The 22,697-nt window shown below is 37.7% G+C and overlaps 1 protein-coding gene across 1 annotated transcript in view; it reads right to left on the bottom strand.

The window, feature by feature from the left end:
* lpgat1 (lysophosphatidylglycerol acyltransferase 1) overlaps positions 1-22,697 on the bottom strand; it is a 35,807-nt gene that overhangs the window by 5,393 nt on the left and 7,717 nt on the right. Inside the window, exons 3-6 of the mRNA XM_084433125.1 lie at positions 17,500-17,618; positions 17,276-17,371; positions 15,774-16,050; positions 8,471-8,597 (exon numbers count right to left, since the gene is read on the bottom strand). Of these exons, the coding sequence (XP_084289251.1) occupies positions 8,471-8,597; positions 15,774-16,050; positions 17,276-17,371; positions 17,500-17,618 (619 nt within the window). The remainder of the gene's footprint in view (positions 1-8,470; positions 8,598-15,773; positions 16,051-17,275; positions 17,372-17,499; positions 17,619-22,697) is intronic.

The raw sequence follows: 22,697 nt of genomic DNA, 5'->3' as shown, positions 1-22,697 counted from the left end.
AGACCTTCGTTCATCTTCGGAACACAAATTAAGATATTTTTGATGAAATCTGAGAGCTGGCTCACTCCTCCATAGGCTTCTATGTGACTGAAACTTGCTGGCCCAGAAAAGTTATTAAAGAGATCGTTAATATAGTCCAAGTGACTCCAGTGGCTCAATCTTAAGTTTATCAAGCGACGAGAATACTTTTTGTGCGCAAAAACCCCCCCAAATAACGACTTTATTCCACTATTCATTTCCTTCTCTCTGGGCCTCGAGTTGGTTCACGTAGTGTTTTTGCGCAGCGCGTCTGTGTTGTACGTCACCACGCACCACACATGACCAGCGTCAGCCAATAGTGAGCCTACGTGGTGACGTGTAACACAGACGCGCTGCGCAAAAACACTACGTGAACCAACTCGAGGCCCAGATACAAGGAAAAGATTTCAACAAAAATATCTTAATTTGTGTTCCGAAGATGAACGAAGGTCTTACGGGGTTGAAACAACATGAGGGTGAGTAATTACTGTCAGAATTTTCATTTTTGGGTGAACTAACCCTTTAATAACATCATAAACTGAATCTCTTTATGAGCCAAGCTCACATAAGACGACCAAAAATGCTTATAAGTGGACATGGCAACAGTTCAAGACTCTGTGAAGCAGCCTTACAAACAAACAAAACAATGCTGCTGTTGACGGTGGTTTAGCTAAAATTGTAGAACATAACATGCCTATGGCATAGGGGGGAATATTACATTAGTCAAAAATAGAGGATTTAAGACACGCAAGATGCCAGAACGTTGCTATAGTTACCATGCTGTCAATCATCAGTTTTGCCAGTGAGTTCCTTACCTACACAGAATAGGGGCTTTCGCACCAGATAGTTCTAGGAACTTAGTCCTAGGTTCTAGTAGTTCTAGGAACTAAATGTTCCCCTAGGAACGTTTTCTGGTTGCATTCGCACCGCCAGTAGGAACCCTGAAGTGACGTAAGCCACGCTCGTTGTTTTGACTTTTATTTTGACACCATGGCAGACCTTTATTTTGACGGCGCTGAGAACGGTAGAGCCAGATTACACAGCGCTCCCATTCTCTGTCTTCATTAGTTTACAATCTAATTGACCAGTCCTGTCTAATACGTTATTAGATAGAACTGTTATACATAGAAAGTAGTAGGGCTGTAGTCAACCAAAGAAATGCTTAGTCGACCAAAGTCCTGTCCTGCACAATGATTAGTCGACAAAAAAAAAAAAAAGACGCGATGTTTTGCATTTTGATTGAACATTTATTAAACAATTGTCATAGAGCATTTATAAAACAACAACGAAAAAACTTTTTTTGTTTTTGTTTTATTGACACCTGGGATCCCAACGTTTCGCGCTTGAATAAGGCCGGTGACACACTGGCTGCTGGCGTGAGAGTCTCAGCTGCGTTGGGTGTCTGTTTTTATTTCGGCTCCCATGTTAATAGGTTGGAGTTTGCACACTGCCTGCGTGAGACGCGTCTCAGGCGCGGCTCGAGCCACGCGGAAAACGCGTGCATGCTAGAAAAAGAACCGACACCTGAGTGTTCCAGCAACGGGAGTGTTCTCTGGCTAGTTTATGTGAACCGAAGTGCATGCCTGAGCTTGTATTGCTGCTGTTGCTTTGACATTGTGGAAAATAGAATAATAGAAACAAAATGTATTAGACATTTTACCCGTTATTATCAATCTAAATTAATCTCGTTTTTAATTTAGGCTAACTTAATTTCGTTTTTCTTTATTTAAATTTCGTTTTTTCTTTATTTAAATTTCGTTTTTCTTTAGGCCTATTTAAATTTCGTTTTTCTTTATTTAAATTTCGTTTTTCTTTATTTAAATTTCATTTTTTCTGTATTTAAATTTAGTTTTTTTTCTTTATTTAAATTTCGTTTTTCTTTATTTAAATCTACCCTTTACTGTGTCAGTAATTTGTTAGTCAGAAAAATGTTAGACTACCTTAAAAGTATTGCTTAATTAACAGACTGTGTGCGTTTTATATCACTAGTGCAGTGTCCGTTCTCGGAGAATATAGCCGCCCTGCTCGTGTGAGGTGCGCCGCTTCCCGCTCGCGCTGTTCTGTAGTTTACTATTAATTCTGAACGTGTCGCGTCTCGCGCGTCTGTCTATATTGCACCAAATGCGACACTGCACTCCCTTGTGAAGTCGATTGGATGAACGGTTCTCGAAATAATCAAAATGCAAACGGACAGACAGACACATAGAGATTACTACCTATATCCTTACTGAGCGCGAAGCAGCAGTGCAGCCAGCCACAGGTGCAGTTCCCGAGTGTTCTACGTGGTGCGCTAAACTGTGCCGCTGTTACAAAATAGCCTAAATTAAAGCATTTAAAGTTGGGGATAAAACATAGGCTAATTATATTTAGAATACAGTAATATATAACTGCTTATAAAGGAATAAATATCAAGGAGTAAATCAATAAAAAATTCTTTATTGGTGAACAAAAAAAAAAAAAAAATATGCGACTGGTCGACCAATGAGAATGTCAGTCGACCAAGACGGCATCGACCGATTAGTCGACTAAACGACTAAAGTTGACAGCCCTAGAAAGTAGACAGTATATGCCGTGTAGTTGATGTCCAGTGTTGCTAGCTGAGCAGAAAAACATAATCATGTTTCGCTTGGTCCCCTCAAAGTTGCGTTTGATTTTCTCATCAGTGTAAAGGTTAAGAGGCCCATCTATCACTGTTTTCCATGTTCGTAGAGTTAGCTTCTGGAGTAAATATATAGGCAATAATCTGTGGGTTTACACAGCCTTTTTTAAAATGGCGGGTGCTGGTGTTTCGTGTGCGTTCGGCCAATCAGCGTCACCAACGTCACTGGTAGTTCCTATAGTGCTGGTTTAGACCCTACTCTGAAGTAAGAGCTCAATTAGTTCCTCCAAAAGTAGTTCCTTGAACTAAAATCGTTCCCAGTTCCTGCGGTGCGAACACGCCATCATTTGGGTACTTTCGCCAATAGTTCTAGGAACTATGAAAAGGTTCCTCCGGTGTGAAAGCCCCTAATGATCATTTTGGGGACTCACTCCCATATTTAAATGCGGTTGTCACTTCTAAAACTTTACAATGTGTACGTAGCCATAGATTAGCATATCTTTCTTTTAGTTCAGAACTCAGGATGGTAACCAAGGTAACATCTAGCCCAGTAGGATGAGATTGTTGCAAGAGTCTCTTAGAACAGACTGAAAATAAACAAATCATAATATTTGCACTGTATAGCACATAGCTTACATATAGCTTACATCTGAGCTGTAACAAATTATGATTTGTTAATTTGTATTCTAAAGTGTTGTTTATCACAAAAACAACTATTTTATTGCTAGAAAATAAAATTAAGCTTTTTTTTGGTGAAGCCTGTGAAAATGTTGAGAGTGCAGGTAAAAAATGTGACCTACCCACAGTACTAATAGTATTTGTGATTGAACAAAAATAGTCATGTTATACAGTATATCGAGCTACCTCATAAAAATACTTGCACAGATAAAAAAAAAGGAAAAAAAAGAAGACCTAACCAATATTTCCAAGACAGTTCAAGTAATCACAAACTGTGATGGTAATGTGTTGCGGATTGCGTTACATTCCCTAGAGGCTCTGTAAGTATTGCTTGAAATGGAGCATCTCCCCCAAACCAATTAAACCTCTCTCTGAGATTTGTTAGAGGGGAATTTCAATGACTTTGAAGCACATGGGGTTTGCTCTGTGGATACTGAGTTACTGCACAACTGTGTAATAATAGTAGGCATAAATTCTGCTCACACAGTCTATACAAGTATTGATAATAATAATAATAATAATAATAATAAGACAAAAGTGATACAAAAAAGTTGCTTTTAACTTAAAACAATATCCAAGGCAAAATACCCATACACATTAATAGGGCTTTTCATACTGCGCTTAACCCTGGGTTATCATCGTTCTAAGCACAGCTTTTAACCCCGGGTAAAGGAACGTTTCACACTTGTAATTTAGAAGAGGGGTTAGCACCACTTTTTAGTTTTACCTAGGGTTATGAACCCGTGTAGGGGCATTTGCGGTGTTAACCCCGCATTGCAGTGCCAAACTTGTACAGTGTGAAACGATGCGGCGTTAGAATGTTAGAAGCTTAGCAACAGACAACCAATCACATACATATTTGTGTGCTTTAGACCAGAGGTCCCCAACCCCCGGGCCGCGGACCGGTACCGGTCCGTGGGACATTTGGTACCGGGCCTCACAGAAAGAATATATAACTTAACGTATTTTCCGGACTATAAATCGCTCCGAAGTATATGTCGCATCAGTAAAAAAATGCAAAAATTCTTTCATGAAGAAGAAAAAACATAATATAGCCTAAGTCGCACTGGACTATAAGTCGCATTAATTTAGAAATGTAGCCTATTTCACAAAAAAATAAAAATAATAATAATAATAATAATAATAATTGTTCGGATGGGACAGTTCACCCTTACGTACGTGAGCGCTCTGAAAGCGGCACAAAAAGACTGCTTTAAAACTTTCACAGAGACCTCAGACAGAAAGCAAAAAGCCTGTCTTTAAATTGTATTTCGTTTTGTATTAATTGTATCTTAATTTTAATCAATGTTTCATCACCCAATTGCCTGGATTTAATAAGAAGTAAATATAATAGAAAATATTTAATCAGGACACGGAGGCGCGGGCGCGTGAACTGGAGCTGATCTCATAAATTAACCGAAATTCAGCGTATAAGGTAGCCTACTTGCCTCACAGACCTGAGACATAGAAAGCTTGACATGTCTAATTTTAAACAGAACAATTCAAAACAAAAGAAAACTGACTGTTCTCTGCTTATGTAATTCGTATGAAATGTGCATTTCTCTCTGGCGCGTTCACTAGGCATACTGCGAAGATCGAGTCAGCATTGTCAACTTCATCTTTGCACAGAAAACACTTGTTTATTATTAAACAATTAAAATGTCTCCTGCTATATTTTACATATTCATAATCATTAATTTTGGTTCTTAAAATCGGTTCTTTGTGACAGCTTTTAGGTGCTTTATTGGCAGCGGCACCCTTACATCGCATCAGCACCGTAAACATGGAGATTTTTTTTTTCTTTTGGGGGGCTTTTTGTTTGTGTTCAGGCTTTCTCAGTTGTCTTTAGGCGCGATATTACGAGTACCCTGCTAATAAAATTGCAAGTAAGCCTACACATTGGATTCACGTTTATTATTATATTTAATTATTTTTTTTATATTTTGTTGCACCTTAAAGGCCGGTCCGTGAAAATATTGTCTGATATTAAACCGGTCCGTGGCGCAAAAAAGGTTGGGGACCGCTGCTTTAGACAGTCAAGGAAACACTTTGCATTGTTTATAAACAGTAAATTCAGCGTTTGAAAGGAAAAATGTCAAATGCTGACAGAAAATGCGACAATTTGAGTGAAGAAGAGACTGTTTCATTTTTACCTTTATAGTCCGAAATGTCCATTCAGTATAAACTCATTAGTACAGTCGGCAATACGAGGAGCACAACGCTAGAGCTTTTATGTAAACGGGTCGCGTGCTGCGTTCATACAATCAAAGACACTGACACCGCCGGGTTTAGGAATGTACAATATTAAACGTCATTAATTGTTAACCCTGGGTAAATTATGATGGCGATGAACCACTATAGATTGAACACATAATACGCATGTGCATGACATCACCGTTTTCAGAGATTCGTGTTTTTGTGATTTACACAGAGACTGTTTTCAAAAACTTGCACTGTGAAACCCGTTTTCAAAAGTTTGCGTTTTCAGCCACCCAAATCGTGTAATCAAACGGCCGAAGCACATAAGTAAGCAATAAGGTACGAGAGGCTGTGCTGTATCGTGAATAAGTCACGGCTGAAGGGCGTTGTTCGGCACGACGCAAAGCGAAGAAAACTTATTCACGATACAGCACTAGCCTAGAGTAACTTATTGCTTTTAGAAAATGGTTACCACACAATACAAATATTAAAGCTGAAAAATATGTATCTATGCAACTTTCATGAAGTAAAAATCACAAAGCATTCCTTCCGCTGAAAAAAAAAAAAGTCCCTGACCGTGAACAGCAACAGAAGTTACATATATTATTACATACAAAAACTCATGTCTTTATGAGTGAGTTAGTCAGTAGAGAAGACTTTTACATTGAAAGGAACACGCAACTGACAAATGACTAGGGCACGGAAAACCCCTTAACTGTTAAAAGGACAAGATATCGCAGCGGACATTCAAATGGATTTGTTTTATTATGAATATAGGACTGACCTGAAGGAAAATGCCATTTAATTTGGATCTCAAAGCACACCAGATTGATAATTAACTTGAAAATGTAAAAAAAAAATCTTCACTGGGGGTGGCATGCCACCGGACCACCTTAGAGGGGCTGAGGCTTGTGCGCTAGAGATGTGCAGATCAGCTCTAACGTCAATCCGCTGTTAAAAATAAATCATCCATCCGCCAACCGCTCAAACCTATGATATTCTCTGATTTAGATATCTGCACCTGATCATCACATTACAATTATTCAAATTCTCAGTGTTAAGCATGATGATATAGTAACATATCACATGGAAGTAGGCTGCTTTTAAATGAACATTTATTTAAAATAAAAGTTCTTCTTTGGCAAAATGACATATCTTTAATCACCTAAACACAGGCTTTATTCTTTTCAAACTTGAATTATCATGGTTTCATTACATCATTGTTGGAAAACACTCTTATTAGAATAATTTCTGTTAACGTGTATATTTTAAGTTAAAGCTGTTAAGTTATAAAGCAATCTCATGTAGTGTTTTTCCTTTGTGTTTTATATAATGACCACCAGAAGGTGCTCTAGGCATGGTTTCCTTGATTGCTTTTCGCTGAAGAGAAATACGTTGTTGAAAACGAAAGTAAAAGTGACGCACTTTCATTGCGTTTTACCGTAAAATTAGAGTTCCGTGTCTTACATTAATGATTTATCTCTCATCAACCCGCGGCAATTCATTTGTAATTTTTTAGAACTGGGCCCGTCTGAGTCGCGGATCATCAGCAGTATCCGCGGATTTAACCGCGCATCACTATCGAACGCTTAGAATGGACACAGGCCGGGAACCCGCAACAGAACCGTGTCGGTGGAAAAAGGGTATCGGAGCATGAGACATGTCTATATTTTTGCCGAAATTTGACAGAGACGACAGCCTCGTAATTCTATATGCAGGAAAAACCCTGAGAACCTAACATTGGATTAGATTCATTAGGATCGACACAAATTATTGTATGTAATCATACCTATTATGGAAATGTAGTAAGTCATTATTCATTTATTCCATGAGCAGGATTCTTTGAGAGCACGAGCTGTTGGTAGACTTGTCATCAAGTCTATGCCACACGAGAAAACACTGTATCCGCACTGTATCGGCAACGAGCACTTTGATCACTTGATTTAAAAAACACATTTCAGCGCTAGATCGTCTCATTTAAAAAACGAACAAAATAAATGCTCTGCCAGTTAACTGGATATGTTTTATTTATTTGTAGAATTGGTGCATTCGTGCCGCGAGATGTTTTAAAAAGTGGTGGGGACAATATCGACCCTGGCAAAAAGTGGTGGGGACATGTCCCACCCGCAAATTACGCCTATGCATTGTAGTTCATATAGATTTTAGGAGACAGTGCTAAGAAATGGAGACAAAGCACCAAAGCGACCTTAAAGCATGCAAATGAAGTATCCAGTTCTAGGAACCCATCCCAGACTCTAGATTGTTACCAGTCCAAATCCAATAAGCATAATTATTCAAAGAATGGGACAGAGGCTCCAAGAGCCATTAAAGACAAAGGGTGAGAGTCTCAGACTTACAATAAAGAAAACAGGACTGGCAGGAACCTCTTGCTAAAATCTTTGCTTAACCAAATCATTCATCTGACGTCGTCATCTTTACCTTAAATGCTAAATATAAAGTACTTCCCCTTAGTTTTTCATGTGATGTTATGCAAGATGTAGGATCAGCAAATCTTAAACAGATTCTTAAATTTGTAATCCCACAGTTACCAAGATAAATTGTAGTCTGTTCAAGTTGATCAGGATAATGGTGATATTTATTTCTTTGTGTAGAACTTTATTCTTTTTTTTTTTTACTTAAGTCAAATGTCAACGTGTTCACATGCATTCGACACAGATTATATTTAACACCGTGTTATACTTTGTCCCATCCAGGCATGACGTGTGTCCAAGTAATTTAGCTGTCCACAATGAAAGCAAATTTGTTGCACAACCACCACAATTACAGCCACTCAGAACATACTTGATGTTTGAAATCCAGCAATGTGTCAGTGAGATTTTGGACCTTTGAAATCCAGCAATGTGTCAGTGAGATTTTGGACCTTTGAAATCCAGCAATGTGTCAGTGAGATTTTGGACCTTTGAGACCTCATTTACCACCAGATACGATTATAGAATATTATCTTATATGTCTTACCTGTAGTGTACGTGTGTGACTGTTGGACCTCTGTAACCAAAAATCCATGTCTGAATGTCCATGGGTCTTGCATTAGGGTAGGCTATGGTCATGTCTATTACCCACTGTAGTCCTTTAGCTTTGTTACCTGAAGGTGGGCAAACAGAGACTCAAGTCACTTCAAGACCAATTCACATCAAGAAAGAAATTAAAAAGCATTTGCTCTTCCCATCCAAACACAATACTTAAATACTGCAGAGGGGAGCATTTTTATCATTTGAAATTTTGAGTTAAATTTCAGTCTGTTTCTTACAAAAAACCCTCATATGGCTTCAGAAGGCTTTCAAAAACAGTGAATTTCTGCTTTCGTTGTATGGAAAAGTACAGCGTGAAAATACTGCAATACATTTTTTGTGTTCAACAAAACAATCAAAGTCATACGAGTTTGTATTGACATATGGGTGAAAATTACAACATTTTTCCAACAGCACAGAGCTTAACAGGTTTGATAGTCATTGTACCAATCACATTCCTACCGTATCACAATTGTGTTTAAGCAAGCACCTCAGACATCCTGGTTAAAAATCATGTGGAAAACAGTAACACTTCTGTTATTATATTACAACACATACTAAATACGATTCATGGCATTGACGGAAGAAAGAGTCAGCAGTTCAAACAAGTTTGACAAAGTTAATAAGGTAACTAGACTGTTGCCTTTACTGTCTCGAGAGTGAACTGTCTCTTTTAACTACAGAAGAGCAACACTTGATATTATTTAAACCTTGACCAATTTAATGCACGATTACCATTCGGAACAAATTACTAAAATTATCAACATTAACTGACTGAACCACTTTTAGTGGTTTTTAGTTTAAGAATTACAGATAGGAAAAACGGTTTGACACGCCACTGTTTCCTACTGTCACATACATGTAGCCAATCCCGTCATGAAAGGGACAGGGCTTTTCTCCACTGACTTTCTATGATGTCCCAAATTTTTAGAAGGCTGCTATGACTCTGAGATGGCGATCGGGAACATGGTTTGTGTAACATTAGCAACACATTAATAGCTGTTTGATAACGTAGTCAAGCCAAAGGCTAATCATATCAATTACCGTTATGTGTCAGACGTTGTAGAAAGCGATACATAGAACGCATCACTTTGTGATTTGGGGGCCCTATTCACCTTATTTTTAACGGAAATACGGACGCAGCCAGTTGACGGTATTTTGTGCGAGACTTCCGGTAAGGCACTTCCGGTCACTGGCGAGCGTTGTTCGTAACAACAAACTCATCGTTATGGCTTCGAGGAAGACCGGGATTGTTTGTGCAGTTAGAGGTTGTCATAATAACTGGCACAAAAGAAAGATTTACTTGGAGCAGGAGTGTTTTAATCATCGAATTATTGACATTTTAATAATCAGGCGCCCTATACGACCGGCGACACACTGGCTGCGTGGCGTTTCTGTTGCGTGGTGTTTTCTATGTCTTTGCACACCAGAAACGTCTCTGACGAGGCGTTGCTGCTGCTAGGTGACATGATAAGCCTCATTGGTGATATATTCGACATATGGGGAGAGAGTTGTGGAAGGCACTTAATGTTAAACATAAATATATAGCAGCAAAGACAACGTCGGCAGTATTGACGGCAAAATAGGCTACAGAATATTTCGTTCTGTATTGACAGGTGCAATATTTGAAAATCGATAATATATATATATATATATATTTTTACATTTAGGCTATATCTGCATTTATGTCAAAACCTAAATTCAAACATCAAAATGTCATTAATATGTATTCATATCAAAATGACATACAAACATATTTTCCTATTCTATTTTGCCTGGAAACGCTTCCGAAACGCTTGCGTGGCTTTAGTTCTTTGTTGTATTCATCTGCTACGGCATGTGTAACATTTTTCTGTCAACTCTGCATAATCCTTCGCAATCGATATCGTTAGTTAGCCCAGAGAAGCGAGGAAACGGAAGTGCCGCACAAAAACCGGAAACTGGACCCATATTTACTTCCGCGTTCGAAAATAAGGTGAATAGACCTAATAATTGTTATAAAAGCCTTTTCTTTTTTTTTCTTTTTTTTAAGATCACAAGAAAGAAAAATCATCATGCTTGCACTTGTCTATTTAATGGCCGTGAATTCTGACCTTCAATCTGTTTTTTTGTTTTGTTTTGTTTGTTTTTTAAGGGATTCAAACATGTCATAAAATAATCCCATGCAACTCATGGTAAGTGTTCTAAAGGTAAAGGTAGGATTTGCCGAGAAATAAACCGAAAATGTAATCTAGTATTATTAGGGTAAAATCTTTGCTTGTTGCACTGCTGTTCACATTCATGCGAGTGCGCAGCAGTTCGTGCCGGCGTGCTCATTAAAAGCACACAAGCAAATCTTGAGAGGTCAAGACAAATAAAATGACATGACACGCGAGGCCAAAAAGCCTCAAAACGTGTATATTTCTCTGAGGTGAGACAGTCAGACAGTTGTCATGTGAACGAATAATGTTCTATAGTAAGCTTTACATAACTCAGTTATTCTTTTCTTTGTGTTCACAACTAAAATTATTGAATTCAAAAATTATTTCATCATTAAAAAAAGCCTATAAAGCGTGCAAAAAACGGCTCCCTTTATAAATCACTAAAAAGCGGTCACTCACTTCAATTCATCACGATCTCACGAAGTTCCGTTATAATCAATGAAGCTTTCTGCACTTCAGACTTAATGTCTTATTTATATCGTGTCTACACTTTGTTTGATACAAGAAGATGATTCGCTTGTGCAAAGAACTCGGCACTGAACAAAAGCTACAGTATTTCGAGCGGTGAGTGGATTCTAACTTAAACACATCTGATTCGCCATTGCGTTCAAGAAATCAACAGATTGTCTGTGATTGGCTACATTGCTCAACGCTGCAAAACACAATGTAAATAGAAATCTTTGACGGTCTCCAGAGCACAAACACGCACTGGAGCTAGGGGTGCGTGATATTGACAAAAAAATATCTCGATATTTTCTGGGATTTTCTCGATAACGATTAATAGACGACATTTTGCTGAATGTGTTTATTGTGTTGGTACTTTGGCAGGTTTAGGACTGTTGTGGACAGCCGACTCCTAAAGTAGGGCTGCACGATATATAAAAAAAAAGAAGACATTGCAATATTTTTTCCCAACGATATATATTGCGAGCCATCAATCCAGGTTAAAGTCAATAATTACCATTCCATGATATTAATAATTTCACTAATAAGCAGGCTTCATTACAAGTGACAAAAAGGTCACTTAATATTTTATTCCAAAATTAGAACATATTCTGTCAGAATTCGGTGAACGTTCTACGCAATCCAACGTGGCGGCACTCTTAACAGATGTTTGTTTGTTCATTAGGCTATAATTCCTCAAAATAAGTTAAAAAAAATCTTATTCTCTCTCTCTCTCTATATGTTTTCGGTGCTGATGCAGTGCCGCGTTCATGTAAACGGCACCTAAAAGCTGTCACAAAGAACCAGCAAAAGCAATGATTATGAATATGTAAAATATTGCAATGAGACATTTTAATTGTCTATTAATAAACAAGTGTTTTCTGTGTCGGCTGCAAAGATGAAGTTGACAATACTGACTCGCGATCTTTGCAGTAGTGAACGCGCCGGAGAGAAATACACATTTCATACAGATTACATCGTTTTATTTTGTTTCGAATGGTTCTGTTTAAAAGTAGAGATTTCTGTAGATAATAGATTTATTATATATACACTATATATAGGCTATACTATTATTATATACTATTTTTTTTTAGGTGTGTGAGGCGAGTAGGCTACCTTATACGCTGAGTTACGGTTCATGGATGATAGCTTAAGCTCCAGTTCAGGCGCTGGCGCCTCCGTGTCATGATTATCTGTCTATTGTCTGCTATATTTACTTCTTATTTATTAAATCCAAGAAATTAAGATACAATTAATACAAAACGAAATTCGCTTTAAAGAAAGGCTTTGTGCTTTCTGTTTGAGGTCTCTGTGAAAGTTTTAAAGCAGTCTTTTAGTGCCGCTTTCAGAGCGGTCGCGTCCGTTACAGAGAACTGTCACGTAACATTGTTTTTTCCTCATAAATGCGAACACGAAAAATAAAAGACAAAAGACTTTTTTAAAAAGACAACCATCCACAACTTTATAACACTCCAGGCAAAGTACCTCTTTTTGGTCAACATCCTCCTTTTTGTAGCCGAAATAGTCCCAAATAGCTGATTTTGACTTTCTTTTTGGTACGAAATCACCATTCTCTTAATACACCATGTATTAAGGGTAGTGCTACTACCCTTCACATCGCATGTTCCGGTGATGTGACTATCGCTCATGCGCAAATCGCGATGTCGATGTTAAAACAGAATATCGTTCAGCCCTATCCTAAAGTTTTTGATATTCTTCATACTCTGTGTGGTGGTCAGTTCACAGCAGGGACAGAAATCTGTGTGTGTGTGAGGGATAGAAATCTGGGTGTGTGTGAGGGATAGGCTATACTCGGTAATGTCAAATAGCACATCGTTAAAACAACAATTACGATGTTATCGCAGAAGATATATCGTACACCCCTAACTGGAGCGTTTGCCAAATATGTTTCGCCAATATAGGATGGGGATTGTATAGGATTGTAAACATGACTGTATAATTCACTCTCTCTCTTCTTCTTCTGAATCAGTTTCTGGTTCAAACATGTATGGCTGAATTAAACCAATATTTCCACTTGCCATTGTTTAGCGTTTACTACAGTTGAGTGGATCAGGTAGTCCGAAGCCGAACTTGTGTGATTGAGTGGAGGCTGGGACTAATTTGCATGTTATTAGGTCCGCCCAGACAGAATCAAAGAATACGAAGGCCTTCAATGTAGAATAACTACCAGATATTTAACACAAAAAAAACAACAACCATCAAACATCTACTAATTACATATACTTTATAAATCAGTTTTGTTGTTGTTAACCAAAACTATTAAAGTTTTTGTTCATTCAAAAAAGCTAAAACAAAAATATTTGCTTAAAAAATAACTGAAATAAAAGTGTAAGTACTACAATTAGCCGACTAAAACTAAAACTGAGAAAAGCTAAATAGGAATATAAAAATACTAATAAAAGAGAACATAAAATTCATGAAAAAATTTAATGAAAACTGAAAATTTTAAAATAAAAGCTTCTTCAAAATATGAATAAACACTAAAACGGTATATAATACTAAAATAACACTACTACATAATAGGAGATCAATTTAGAGACGCAACTCTTACAGAGACTTTTAACATGCTAAAGCATCCCACCAAGCTGCTGCTAAAAATAATATAGCTGGAAGAAAACAAAAAGAACAAATTTAAACTAGTCCCTCTTAATAAGCAGTTGAAGCACACAGTGACCATTATCTCTTTAAAGATCTCTGAAATTGCTAGTCAGTGGTCCAGTTAACTTCCTCTTCCTATAGTTCCAGGAGGATTGATTAAAATTTAAAAAGAATATTAAAAATGTGTATTCTGTGTGGGCATGTCCTCTGATGTGTTCTGAAAGACTGTGATAGCTGTCTCCACATATTTATTACCAAGACAACACTGGCAATTATTTTGTTTAACCAGCCTTTAATGTTTCTTCATTTTGAACCCTTGCCTGTCAGAATCAAACATCTCCATTAGTTAAGTCCTCCATTAAGTAGAGCAAATATATATGGTGTATGGTGGACATTCCAGACAAAATGGAAGAAAGATCCACCCAGCAAGATAGTTCAAGCATGTACTAGGTGTGGCAGGGAAATGTTGACACAGTGTAGTAATACAGCATGAATTACTTCTTGATTTTATCAGCCAGATCAAATGAAAGAAAACAAACACCACCAAATGTTTCTTTTTTTTTTTATAATCAATTAATCCAACTCTCCGCCATTCATAAATCCTCTCCCGTGGCCTCATGTAGTGTAGTGTCAGAATCTCACCGGAAGTAGTAGGTCATCTAGGGACATTTCACCTACTGTTTTTCGAATACTATGTATTCAGACACTACTCCATTGGCCTCCTGTTTTAGCAAACTATATAGTAGTATTGGATTATTGACAAAAAAACAAAAAACAAACAAACTAAATGGTGAATGAACACAATCATATTAAAGGAGAAGTTCACTTTTAAAATTAAAATTCTGTCATCATATTCTCACCCTCATGTTGTTTCAAACCTGTATGAATTTCTTTCTTCTGCTGAACAGAAAAGAAGATATTTAGAAGATTATCAGTAACCAGACCGTTTTTGGGTCCCATTGACTTCCATAGTATATTTTTTTCCTACTATGGAAGTCAATGGGACCCAAAAACTTTCTGGTTACTGATAATCTTCTAAATATCTTCTTTTCTGTTCAGCAGAAGAAAGAAATTCATACAGGTTTGAAACAGCATGAGGGTGAGTATATGATGACAGAATTTTCATTTTAAAAGTGAACTTCTCCTTTAAAGCAGAACTCGGCAACTCTAGCGAACTCTAGTCACTTCTTCGCTGATTTTCCCTTTTGTTGTCGCATGTTTTCCCCACGAGCTCCCCCTACAGCTGTGGGGTGTATATTTCACAACACTGTCGTAAAAAACTCACTTGCAGTGGCCTCCTCCCCCTCCCTACCGCTGCTCATGTGCGTTTTGTTATGATCGGAGCAAGCCAACTGTATCGTGTGGAGCTATGTCTACCGAGGTGGGTAATACATCATACACATTATCATAGAACATTGACATGACGTAAAGCAATTCGTGTTTCGCGCTCGTTCTCGTTTCTCACGAGACTTCCAATTTCTATCTTGCCGGGACAGTAGTCCCGAAGTTGCAAGGTTGGTTTTCCGCCTGGGAACGCTGGGGGGAGCAGGGAAAGTCACCAATATAACCAGAACAGGTTGTTTAACCATCCAAATGATTTCTAGACAGTTTTATTAAGTTAAAAAAGTTACCAAGTTCTGCTTTAAGTGGCGTTGTCATACTAGCCGTTAGAATCTGCTCTAGGGAATCTTGTTTTGTTTGAAAAATGTACGGGAATTGGGGAAAATTGGAAACAGTGTGACATTCCACTATAACTGATGCATTTACATAATGTCATCGATTACGCCAATGTGTCATTTTGGCCCTAGCAGATGCCATAATACAGGTATTATCATTGCAGTTTAAAAAAAGGAAAAGGACGAACTGCTATTTGGTAATTCATACACGGATCATTGGAAATATAGTGGAAGAGCCTTATCTGTTTAAACTTAAACAATAAATAAAATACATAAAATAAGGTTATGGATAAGAGATTGTGTTCCTTACTTTGAACTGGTGGATTTCCTTCTGTTCCCAGGATGCCGTTTTCCTGCTGGGGTCCTAAGGTCTTCAGGATAATCTGTGTGGCCCCCAGCCGAGGCAGTGTTACGTGAGTCAAGTAGGGCAAGTCATTCTTTTTGGCAAAGGACTGGCTTGTCTCTCGTCTCTTTCTTAGGAAGCCGCCCTCAGGAAACAGCACAATCCACTTCCTGTCTCTGCTGTAGTAATACTTGTCTAGGTGATCCTTCAGGTAAATTAGCTGCTTTTCTCGATATGCTTTGCCCTGTTGGTAATGCACAAAACTTGTCAATTTTGACTAAATGTCTCCTTGCACTAACCGCCATTTAGTTTGTTAGCCCCGCTACTTCAACAAATGTACAGAGAGTGCAGAAAAAAGACCTAGCTAGGGTTGTCAAATGTACTACCGGTACCAGTTGCTACAAAAAAATTAAACAATAATTGACAGAACAAGCATTTCTGCATAACGAGTAGCCTACTGGGAATATTTGGCACCGGCCAGTAGACCCTGCTTTCAATGCACTCATTCGTGTTTGTTTTGCATGCTCTCTGAGAGTCAAAGGTTTCTACGTACAGCGTGTTTTTACAAGCGTTGAGCATCGTAGCCAATCACAATCATATCTGTTGAGCACGTGAACACAACAGCCAATCAGAGGTGCTAGTCAGTAAGTTAGTCAGAATCCACTTAACTGCTGAAAAGTGTAAACAATGTACATAAGAGATTCATTGTACAATTAAGACAGCTTTGTGCAGAAGAGAGTGCAGAATTCAGTGAGTTTGCGCTTTAGAGATTGACAGTCTTAGTGTTTATAAAGGACTTTGTGCTTTTGTAAAATAAAGGAAACAAACTGGGTGCTTTGTCTTCTTGGCCTCCGTCAGGTGGAGCGCATCACAAAAATGAACCGAAACTCAGCGTATGGGCTACTTGCCTCACAGACATGAGACAAATATCCTTAGAAAGCTTGAATCGTCTACTTTTAAATGAGCCAATTCAAATCCAAAAAAAAAAAAAAAAACCCATTCTGATTATGTAATCCGTATGAAAGGTGGATTTTTCCACCTTTCAAAAGCTCTTCTTTTGCTTCCTGTTTATTACACATTCACAACCTGATTACAAGTTTAGTTTTTCATACTGCTAAGTACACTGCAAAGTTTCTAGATTGACAACCATATTTAAATGCAGTTGAATCAGAAACTGCAATGATTGACAGTGATAACCAACAGACAAGACAAAACAGTAAAAAAAAGAAGAAAAAAAAAAAAAAAAAAAAAAAGAGTAAAGTACCTAATTCAACAGTTTTTGCTCTGGTTCTGAATTTGGTACAGAGAGCCGCACAATTTTTCTGGTATTGGCACAGACTACTGAAAATTTGGTACCATGACAACCCTAGAGCTAACTAAAAATTACAATAATCAACTCATATCAACTTTATCCATGTCCATTTATGTTACAAAACATCCATATTTACTTTTAAGGGAACAGGTCTTACCTGCCTGATGAAGAAATCTCCATGAATCAGGGACACAACCCCAAAATTTGTATACTTAAAAACATGGTCCATTAACCACATCATCTTTCGTACAACCTGGATAAGAACATTATGATTAGTTTTGTTGCCTGATTAAAATCTGGAATATTTTCAGTGCGACAAACCTTAATTATAAGGTCTGAGCAGAACAGTACTAAGCCTAAAGCAACCAGAGGTGAGCTTACCGTGCCCTTGTCCTGCAAGCACATCATTAGGGTGCACACGTCTCCTGTGGCTTGATGGTTGACTATGACCATGGCTTCATCTTCAGTCATTGGTCTCACATCGTCACCCCATTCTGTCACTAAAAATACCACAAAAAAACAGACACATTACTCAGACTGTCAGAAAATCTTGAGTGTTACCGAAAAAGAATATCTAAAATATTCATACACGTCATTGATATACACAAACTGATCAAAAGTTTGTGGTCAACTTTTGGTCAGTTTATTTTTTTTATGTTTTGAAACAAGTCTTTTATACTCACCAATAGAGTAGCACGATTAATCGTTAAAAGATCTCGATTTAAACACCCACACAATCTAATTCCTAAATGACAGTGATTTAGCTATGTTTAATAAACCTTTGTCAAAATCACAATGGAACATTTAAACATTTAAATCTGAGTTTGTGTTGCTGCAGACACAGAGAAAGCAGTTAAGGCTATCTAGGTATGGAAACACTGTACCGTTATTTCCGTGTTACAAATATTCACATCATCACAGAAGTACTGGCATAAAAGTTTATAGTTTGGATATAAACACTGATGTCTAAGGAAGCGATCAAAATGGAATAGCCTATATCATGCTGATTGATTATCATCAGGGATGGAAATTAGCACCCGCCACCAGCCAAATGCAGGTGATTTTGTGTTGTGGCGGGTAAACTCGCTTCACCTACCGGCCACCGTGGCGGGTAAATAAAAATATACTGTTTCACACATACGGCGGACACTTTTAGAGGACATAAGTGTACGCTGAAATAAAGTCTTTCACCTCAGAAAAACTGACTTTCTTGTCCTGTCACGTCAGCCGTTATCCTGTTCTCGTAGCGAACACTCTTCAATTGCACGCGCAAATGTGGCGGCGCGCGCTGTGTATCGCCTCACTGTATATAAAGTGCAAAATAAACTACGAGCATGCAACGCCGTTACGTTGTAAATTACACAAAATAAAAGTAATGCAGGGATGATTTTCATACTATTCACCAGGAGCAGTTTCCATGGTTCATTAACAGTTATTGTTAATATTGTGTATTCACCATGGTAACTGTCATTTCCATATTAACCCCAAAATGCCACTTTATTTTTCTTTGTGTTATTTTTTATATTTTTAAATGACTCTAGTGGCTCATACCAACATTGTATTAACAAAAACTAGTTTGGGACTGCTATTTAATAGCTTTAGCATAGGCCTAATGTTTATTTATTAGTCTTTACTATTAGTCATATTCTTACAATTTATGTTAAGTAAAGGGGAACAGTACTTGTGTGTGTGGAAATAGCCGGTTTCAATAGAACTACTTGTGACATGTCATATTTGGCTTTGACTTTGACTGAACATTTGCTCTCACTTTGCAGAAAAAAATATATTGGGATATATATCGTATATCGATATTCAGCCTAAATAATCGGGATATGACTTTTGGTCCATATCGCCCAGCCCTAGTTTCATTGTTGGGACTAAAAACCTAAAACTGGAAGCCATAAAAGACCACGAATCATTCAAATGCCACATCCAGGTAAAAAAGAGAAATATATATAAGAGAGAAAGAGAAAATGTCAGTATTTCATTGAGACTTGAGATTAAATAAACTGCTTAAGTATTGTAGATCTTGTAGTATTAATTTTCACATGCAGTTACACATTGTCGGTTAAAAACAAGAAAGTGTCTGGTTAAAACATTGAGTGGCTGGTAGATTTTGAAATCCACCAGCCACAGTGGCCGGTGGACAAAAAAGTTAATTTCCATCCCTGATTATCATCAATGTTGAAAACAGTTGTGCTGTTTAATATTTTTGTGGAAACCGTGATACTTTTTTTTCAGGATTCTTTGAGCAGAAATTCAAAAGAACAACATTTATTAAAAATTAGTAATAATAAAAAAAAAAAGCACCTGTGCTGAAAAAAAAAAAAAGGGTGTACTGACCCCCCCAAAACTTGTTATACAATTATATAAAACATTATATTTTAATTTTCACATTTATTTATACTATTTAATAACATGTACAATAAAAGTTATTAAATTAAATCATTAATAATATTTTAGTGTGTGTGTGTACACACATTTGTACTATGCCCTTGACGGCGGGTTTAAAACAACCCTAAGAAGAGCAGGAAACCCAACAGATCTCACTGAAAGGTCACGCTGAGTCTTGGCACGGCTGACACTCTCTGCTGTTAGCAGCAAGTCAAAGATCACAAACAAAATAAGTCATTACAACAGCTCCCACCGTATCAAGCTCAGGGGTTGAGGGCACCTGACACAACGAGTTACGGGGCACCCATGTTTGCTAAAAGATACAACCAGTCCTATCAACAACGAGTATTTGCTTACAGACTTCAGGACATGCGGGCTGGTAGGATTTCACACTGGGACATTGTAGATCACAAAAACCTCTGTGAACACCTCTAAGAACGATCACAGACTTTCTACGAGGAAATCAGATACCAAACAAGTGAAAAAATTTGAAGAATTTTTATTTATTGTTAAACACGTTATTTGTTTTCCATGTTTGAAGCTGCTTTTGATTTTCATAGATGACTGATTTGTGCTGTGTTTGGATCTAAAGACTGTTATTAGGCTTATTATAATTTTAGTGATATTTTTTTTTAGTGTTATTAGTGAATAAACAAAAATCGTCATACTGCTGCTCCCAAAAAATATTTATTGATTAAAATAAGCAACGTTTTGACCGGTTTTCATAATATTACTTGTCCACAGTGGCACTGTAATTTTGCTTTTTATAGAAAAAACAAAACAAAAAAAACCTTCAGTTCAGTTGCACAACGGACACTACAGTTATAAACTGAAGTTGAGGGGTGGATGATTTCCTGACCATCATGACTCACTGTTGCCAAATAAAATGATGTTACTTTCCTGAAGAGTTCAAGGTTTCAAAGTCACAAGATTGCATATATCACTGTTGTACAACATCATCGTGTCGTCCAATGAGAGAGCTAAAGAGATTGTGCTATCCATTAGACAATATTGTCTGGCATTTATTAACGCTTACAACTTCAAGCCAACAGTGATTATACCAACAAGCCGCTTGCTACTTCCACAAGACACAGCAAATGTAATTTAGGAGAAAATCTTGGACCTTAGACAGATCACACCATTGAGCTGCATCAGGCCCCTCAATTTCATTTGCAACCAGTTAGTACAGGACTCAGATGAACAAGGAAAAAACAACGACATTGCTGTGCAGTCTATTCAACGAAGCGGGGTAGGATGTGATGAACCGATTTGACTTTAATTATCTCACATCAGCAAAACAACTTTGATGCAAATCTGCATTTCTGAGAACAATATAGAACATCCCTCCCCGTTTTTTTTTTGCATGTAATACAGCAGCTTGGTCATGGACATGGGGAAAACTCATGCAAACACAATGCAAAGAGCTTTTCTTTCCTTGTTAACTTTGGAATCATCAATAGTGTACGTAAAATAGGACAGAATAGAAAAAAAAAAAAAATCATCAATTGGACATTAATTAAAATGCAGATATTGCAGGACAGAGAGAGAACTTCAGTTTTATAAAGTGGTCGCCATCATCCCCATTTATTTAATCGTATCTTGCTCGTATGAGCTGTGCTGCTATTTGCGGGTGTCATTTCAAATCAGAAAATGTCAAACCAAATCACAGTAGTGGCTAGTTTGACTGCAACTTTCAGTTGGTTGCTGTACTATTGGTTTCTAGTATGAGTTCCAGCTCAACTTCTGTATCAAACTGTATCAGCTGGTGATTCCCGCCCGGCCTCCACTCCAACTGGTAGATGTGAATCGCGCTGCTGCTCATTTGCATCAAGCTGCTCAACTCTGTCACATCACCAATAGTCACTGTCACTCATGTCACTAGAAATTAGTAACTCTCATTGACAATAAATTACTTTAGGTTGTTTTGTCGCTGCTAATCATTATGTGAAAGCCACTTCAATAGAGAATTGCACATTCTGTCGTTATTTACTGAACACAGAACAAAATTTTGCATTCCACTGTGCTGTTTTTCTATATAAACATGCGCTAGGATCAGGGGTTCTCACCTCTGGCCCTTGAAGTCCACTTTCCTGCAGAATTCAGCTCCAATTAAGGGTCTCTGATAAGGGTTTTTGGGGCCGATCAGCAATTACCGAACACTGGAAGCAGTATTGGCCGATACCGATCACCGAAATAAATAATAGGCTACTATATGATAAATAGAAGGCTTCATATAGATTTCTCTCTTCAGAGAAAATAATAATAATTACATAATCAGAATGGGGTTTTTTTTATTTTTTTTATTTGAATTGGCTCATTTAAAAGTAGACGATTCAAGCTTTCTAAGGATATTTGTCTCATGTCTGTGAGTCAAGTAGCCCATACGCTGAGTTTCGGTTCATTTTTGTGATGCGCTCCACTTGACGGAGGCCAAGAAGACAAAGCACCCAGTTTGTTTCCTTTATTTTACAAAAGCACAAAGTTGTGTTGTTATTGTGAGTTTATTTATTACATATTATGTATTATCTTATCTGTACCAGTATTTCCGCTGGTATGAGGAAAAAATGCAAGTAATTGCACCGGCTAATACTTTAGCCTCCACACAAACATTTGGATATGCAGCTAATAATAGCGCATTAGAGAGAGTGGCCAAGTTACTTGCATGTTTCAAATGATAAGCCATATTTGAAGTTGATGGATAATAGGCAAAAGTCCGGATTCCTGCCCGGCACACTGTAATTACCACAAATTACCAACGATTTTGGTTGACTAAGCCTCTTCTCACCGACTAAGGGTGTAGTCTACTATTAGGGGGCCGCCCTAGAAAATGGACCTTGAGGGCCAAAGTTGAGAACCCCTGCGCTAGACAGATGAGTTTGACTGTTCGAACCGAATCAGTGGAACCCATTAACTCACAAAACACTTGGAGTTAATGGCTCATGGAGAGAGAGATTTTCAGTGAATAATGACTTATATTTTGATCAGTTCCTCATATACATCTGAAAACATGGAACAGATCTGTTCTTTGTGCCGTCATGTTCAGAAAGGCGACACAGATTTGACCTCTGCCACGCATAGTTATCTTCACATGCATCATCAGGTCAGCCTCTTATCAGTGTACAGGGAGGCAGCTTGTGTAAAATTCTAACCAGGTGAAAATTACGACAAACGGCTTTGACTGACAG

This window comes from Rutilus rutilus (assembly GCF_951802725.1).
Source record: "Rutilus rutilus genome assembly, chromosome: 15".
Taxonomy (NCBI): domain Eukaryota; kingdom Metazoa; phylum Chordata; class Actinopteri; order Cypriniformes; family Leuciscidae; genus Rutilus; species Rutilus rutilus.
Note: the sequence above shows the minus strand (reverse complement) of the source record. Positions and strands in the feature narration are given on the sequence as shown.